This window comes from Dromiciops gliroides, chromosome 5 (assembly GCF_019393635.1).
Source record: "Dromiciops gliroides isolate mDroGli1 chromosome 5, mDroGli1.pri, whole genome shotgun sequence".
Taxonomy (NCBI): Eukaryota; Metazoa; Chordata; class Mammalia; order Microbiotheria; family Microbiotheriidae; genus Dromiciops; species Dromiciops gliroides.
In genome coordinates this window covers 223733159-223737711 of record NC_057865.1, presented here as the reverse complement: position 1 = coordinate 223737711, position 4553 = coordinate 223733159, and the positions used below count along the sequence as shown (strand labels likewise).

Here is a 4553-nt window from a genome sequence, read left to right as displayed (position 1 = left end):
CTGAGAGTTATGCAGATGTAGAATCCATAGAAGTCAATGAAGATACACTTTGGGTTTGTCATTACCCAATTTACATGTAAAAATAATGAAGCATAGGGGGAGTGTAAGACCTTGGTCCAACATGAGGACATTTGACCTAGAGAAACGATCCTTATATTTTCTACTCCACCATTATGTCCTTATGTCAACATTATGATTTGCGGTGGCCAGCATCAGAGAGCATTCTCAAGATGGCCATGGAAATGGGGGCATAGAAATAGAGAATGAGCAGGGAAGGGCTCATAATGAAAAGCACAGAGACAGAAAGAGGGCAATCATAAGGTAGATCAGATTCTGTGACTTTTTTCAAGATTTCTTTATAGATGAAGGATTAATGGTGACTTGAGATCTATGAAGTGATCAGTAGAAAAATGAAATGATGTAACATGCAGCAATTGTCTGTCTAGAAAAGCTACTGAAGAAATTTTTTAAAAATGCACCCTGCTTAATGTTGTTTCTTCACCGATTCCTCTGAGAGAAAGCCAAAGGACTCTTAGGCCTATGGTCCCAGAAGACTTCAGCAAGAGTAGAAATGCTGCCATCTCCCATTCTATGAAGCTGTTTTTGCTTAGAAGCCTCAAGAGAGAGGAAAGAGACACAAGAAAAAAGAAACTTACAGTTTGAATTCAGGTAGGCATGATATTAATTTCTAAAGGCAAAACTCAATTCTTAGAGGGAGCTAATGAAAAGGGGGATTAATGGCAGCAAATACAATCAATGAATGCCCTTATCCTGATAACTTGAAATGAGCATCAAGTTACATTTTAATTTCCTAAAGGCAATTTTTATTTCAACCAGTTATTTTACATTATGACAAAGGCATCAACAGACCATCTTGAAAGCTGAGTTTTGTTAGAGTGACTTGTGACATACCTTACTAATCAATTAATTAAGAGCATTTATTGAGTGCTTACTGTTACTCTGTGTTCTTTCATGTAACATTAATATTTAGCACCAGGAACTAGTTTTCATGCTTCCTAGCCCAGTGCATAGTTTTGGGAGGCAGCCTTGTGCATATATTTGAGTGTGTCTCTATATGTTTTCACATGCATATATGAATGCACTTATCCACCTGTTAAGTACCTCTTGCTTATCTCTGTAGATGTCAAGCTCTGAGGCAATGATGAAGGAAAACCAGACTCTCTGCACCCAGTTCTCCTTTGTGGCTTTCTCCTCTCTAGGTGAGCTACAAAACATACTCTTTGTTGTATTTTTAACCATATACACATTTACTGTGGTGGGAAACCTGGTGATCATTTGGCTGATCTGGGTGAGCCCTACCCTCCACACTCCTATGTACTTCTTCCTAACAAATCTATCCTTCCTGGAGATGTGCTATATCACCAGTGTGGTACCTCAAATGCTGGTACATCTGTTGGTGGAGCCCAAGACCATGAGTGTGGCCTGTTGTGCAGCTCAGATGTATGTCTTCACCATCCTGGGACTGACAGAGTGCTGCTTGCTGGCAGCCATGGCTTATGATCGCTTTGTTGCTATCTGCTACCCATTACGCTACACACTATTGATGAGCCCTCGGGTCTGCCTGCAATTGGCCGCAGCATCCTGGATGACAGGAGTGGTTGTGGAGTCAGCCCAGACCACCTGGATCTTTACTCTCCCCTTCTGTGGCACAGGACAAATTCAGCACTTCTTTTGTGACATCATGCCTGTGGTGCAACTGGCCTGTGTGGACACCTCCCAAAATGAGATTGTCATGTTTTCTGTCTCTGTGCTTTTTATTATGAGCCCTTGCCTGCTCATTCTCTGTTCCTATGCCCGCATTGCCATGGCCATTGTGAGGATGCCCTCTGCTGCTGGCCGCCAGAAAGCTTTCTCTACTTGTTCCTCCCACCTCCTGGTGGTCTCTCTGTTCTATGGCACAGCCCTCTTTACCTACCTTCAACCCAAGGCTGCTCATACTCCAGACACAGACAAGGCAACTGCCCTCATGTACACAGTCGTCACACCTGCACTCAATCCAGTCATCTATACCCTGAGAAACAAAGAAGTGAAAGGATCCTTTTGGAGAATAGCCAGGAGGCATCCTCTTAGCCAAACTGCTTAAACTTGGCCCAAAGACCATAATGAGTACATATGTTGTTGTTTAGTCACTTCAGTCATGACTGACTCTTTGTGACCTCATTTGGTGTCGTCTTGGCAAAGAAACTTGTAGTTTGTCATTCACTTCTCCAGCTCATTTTATGGATGAGGACACTGAGGTAAACAGGGTGAGGTGACTTGCCTAGGGTCACATAGCTAGCAAGTATCTGAGGCCAGATTTGAATTTGGGAAGATGAGTGTTCCTGACTCCAGGCCTAGCATTCTGTTCACCATGCCACCTAGTTGCCCATAATTAGTAGAAAGTTATCCTAATAGTTTGACTTTGTACTTGTCAGCTCCTATCTATTCAAGTATGGTAGAAATGTAGATCATTTTCTCTCAGACATTTCTGTACATACTGGAGATGAATAAGAAAGTAGAGGAAGTCCTTGAGTAGCATGCTTGATTATTCTTGCTACACGATCATCAATAAGTTCTTATACTTCCAATAGGAGAATGCCTTTGATTCCTTTGGTACTTTGTTTCTGAGGAACATGTTGTGATGTTAAAGAGAGGATTCCTCCTCAGATATGGTTTGGAGAAGAGTTGGAAATGGTAGTTGGTAGCTTCTATCCACAATAAATGGTTAATTAGTCTGTGTTTGAAGATCTCTATTAGTGGACTTCACTATGTCATAGGCAGTCAACTTCACATTCGAATAGCTTTTATGTAATTCCTTAAAATGACCTAAATATGCATATTTTCTACCTACTTTCCTTTAATGATTTGAAGACAACCACCGAGATTCTACACAAGATCTCTGCCATTTCCAGGCTAAACATCACTACTTCCTTGAAATGGTGATTCGTTTCAAGTCTGTTTGCTCTCTTAGTTAGTCACCTCTAAATGTACTTCAAGATATCCCTGTCCCTTCCAAAATGCTTGCCCCAGAACAGATCATACTATTTCATCAATCAAGAAAGCACGCACACTTTCTGGTAATGTACTATTGGCCAAACATTGTACTAAATACTGGGGAGACAAAGAAATGGACAAAAAAACATTCTGTGTCCCCAAAGAGCTTATATTCTAATGGGCATGATAGCCTGTACTTTAAAAAGCTATATAGAAGAAAATTCACAGTAAATACAAGGTGATCTCAGAAGGCAAAGTACTAACAACTGGAGTATCAGGAAAGGACTCCTGAAGTAGGTCATATTTGAGTTGATCTGGAAGGAAGGAAGAAATTATAGAGCCAGAGTTCAAAAGGCATTGCAGGCTTTGGGGCTAGTCAATGAAATGGCCAGGAAATGAGAAATCAGATACTACTGTATGTGATGCACAGCAAGTAAGCAGTATGACTGGATGATAAACCACAAGAAGAGGAGTAATGAGGAAGAAAACTGAAAAGATAAGAAAGGTTTAGATTGCAAAGAGCTTTAAATAGTTTGGTCAGCACATAGATCAAGGGATCCTTCTTTGTACCTTTTTGCAAGATCCCAATATTTTTGTCTGCCATAAGATACCAACCTATGTGTTTGCAGCACATTAAATCCACCAGGTCTTTTTCATAGGAACTGCTATCTAGGCAGGTCTCCTTCAGATTGTATTTAACAATTAATTTCTTTCAGCCCTTCAAAAATTCTAGCTTGTTTAGTCCTTTTGGGATCCCAGTTCTGTCTTATGCTATGTCACTTATCTATCCCAGTTTTCTGCTCTAAGACCTAGCTTTTTAAACTGTGAGTTGCAACCCCACATGGGGTCATGTAACTGAATGTGGGGGTTGTAAAAAAACTTGGCAACGGTCAAGGTTTATGAATACCTATTTCATATACAATGAAATATACTTTTTTTTATACCTGGGGTTGCATTAAAATTTCTCAGGTTAAAAGGGGTCACAAGTGGAAAAACTTTAAGAAGCCCTGCTCTATGCAAATTGGTTGAGTATGTTGTCTATCTTCAATGAAAACACTGATAAAAGTGACAAACATTATAGGACTGAGAACACAGTCCTGAAACACATGCCCAGAGAAGTCCAGTGGTGACTCAGGTAGGTTCTGATGTGATTGATTTGTCTGACAAAGAAAAAAAAGCTTTTTACTTTTGATGTATAGTTGGGATTTTGAGTGTATCCTGCAGTAAGAGATACAATAAAAAACAAATCTGGACTGAGTACAGAAGACTATCAAAAACCTTTAGCTGCTTGACTATTCATGTCAACAAAGGAGACTGCCATGTTTGTATGGAGGGGATATACTGTGCTTCTCTCACTTCTGTGTCTTGGACCCTGGCTGTCCCCCATGCCTAAAATGTATCCCTTCCCCACCTCCATCTCAAAGACTCCTCTTCCTTTAAGGCACAGCTCTGGGGCAGCTGGATTCAGGAGAACCTGAGTTCAATTCCAGACTCAGACACTTGCCACTTACTAGCTGTGTGACCCTGGGCAAGTCACTTGATCCTTATTGCCCTGGGAA

At 40.9% G+C, this 4553-nt stretch overlaps 1 protein-coding gene across 1 annotated transcript; it reads left to right on the top strand.

Annotated features, from left to right (window-relative positions):
* Positions 1 to 1141: 1141 nt before the first annotated feature.
* LOC122727473 (olfactory receptor 10C1-like) lies at positions 1142 to 2104 on the top strand. Its single transcript, XM_043965023.1, has one exon. It carries the CDS (start codon positions 1142 to 1144, stop codon positions 2102 to 2104), a length of 963 nt encoding a protein of 320 aa, XP_043820958.1.
* Positions 2105 to 4553: the final 2449 nt, after the last annotated feature.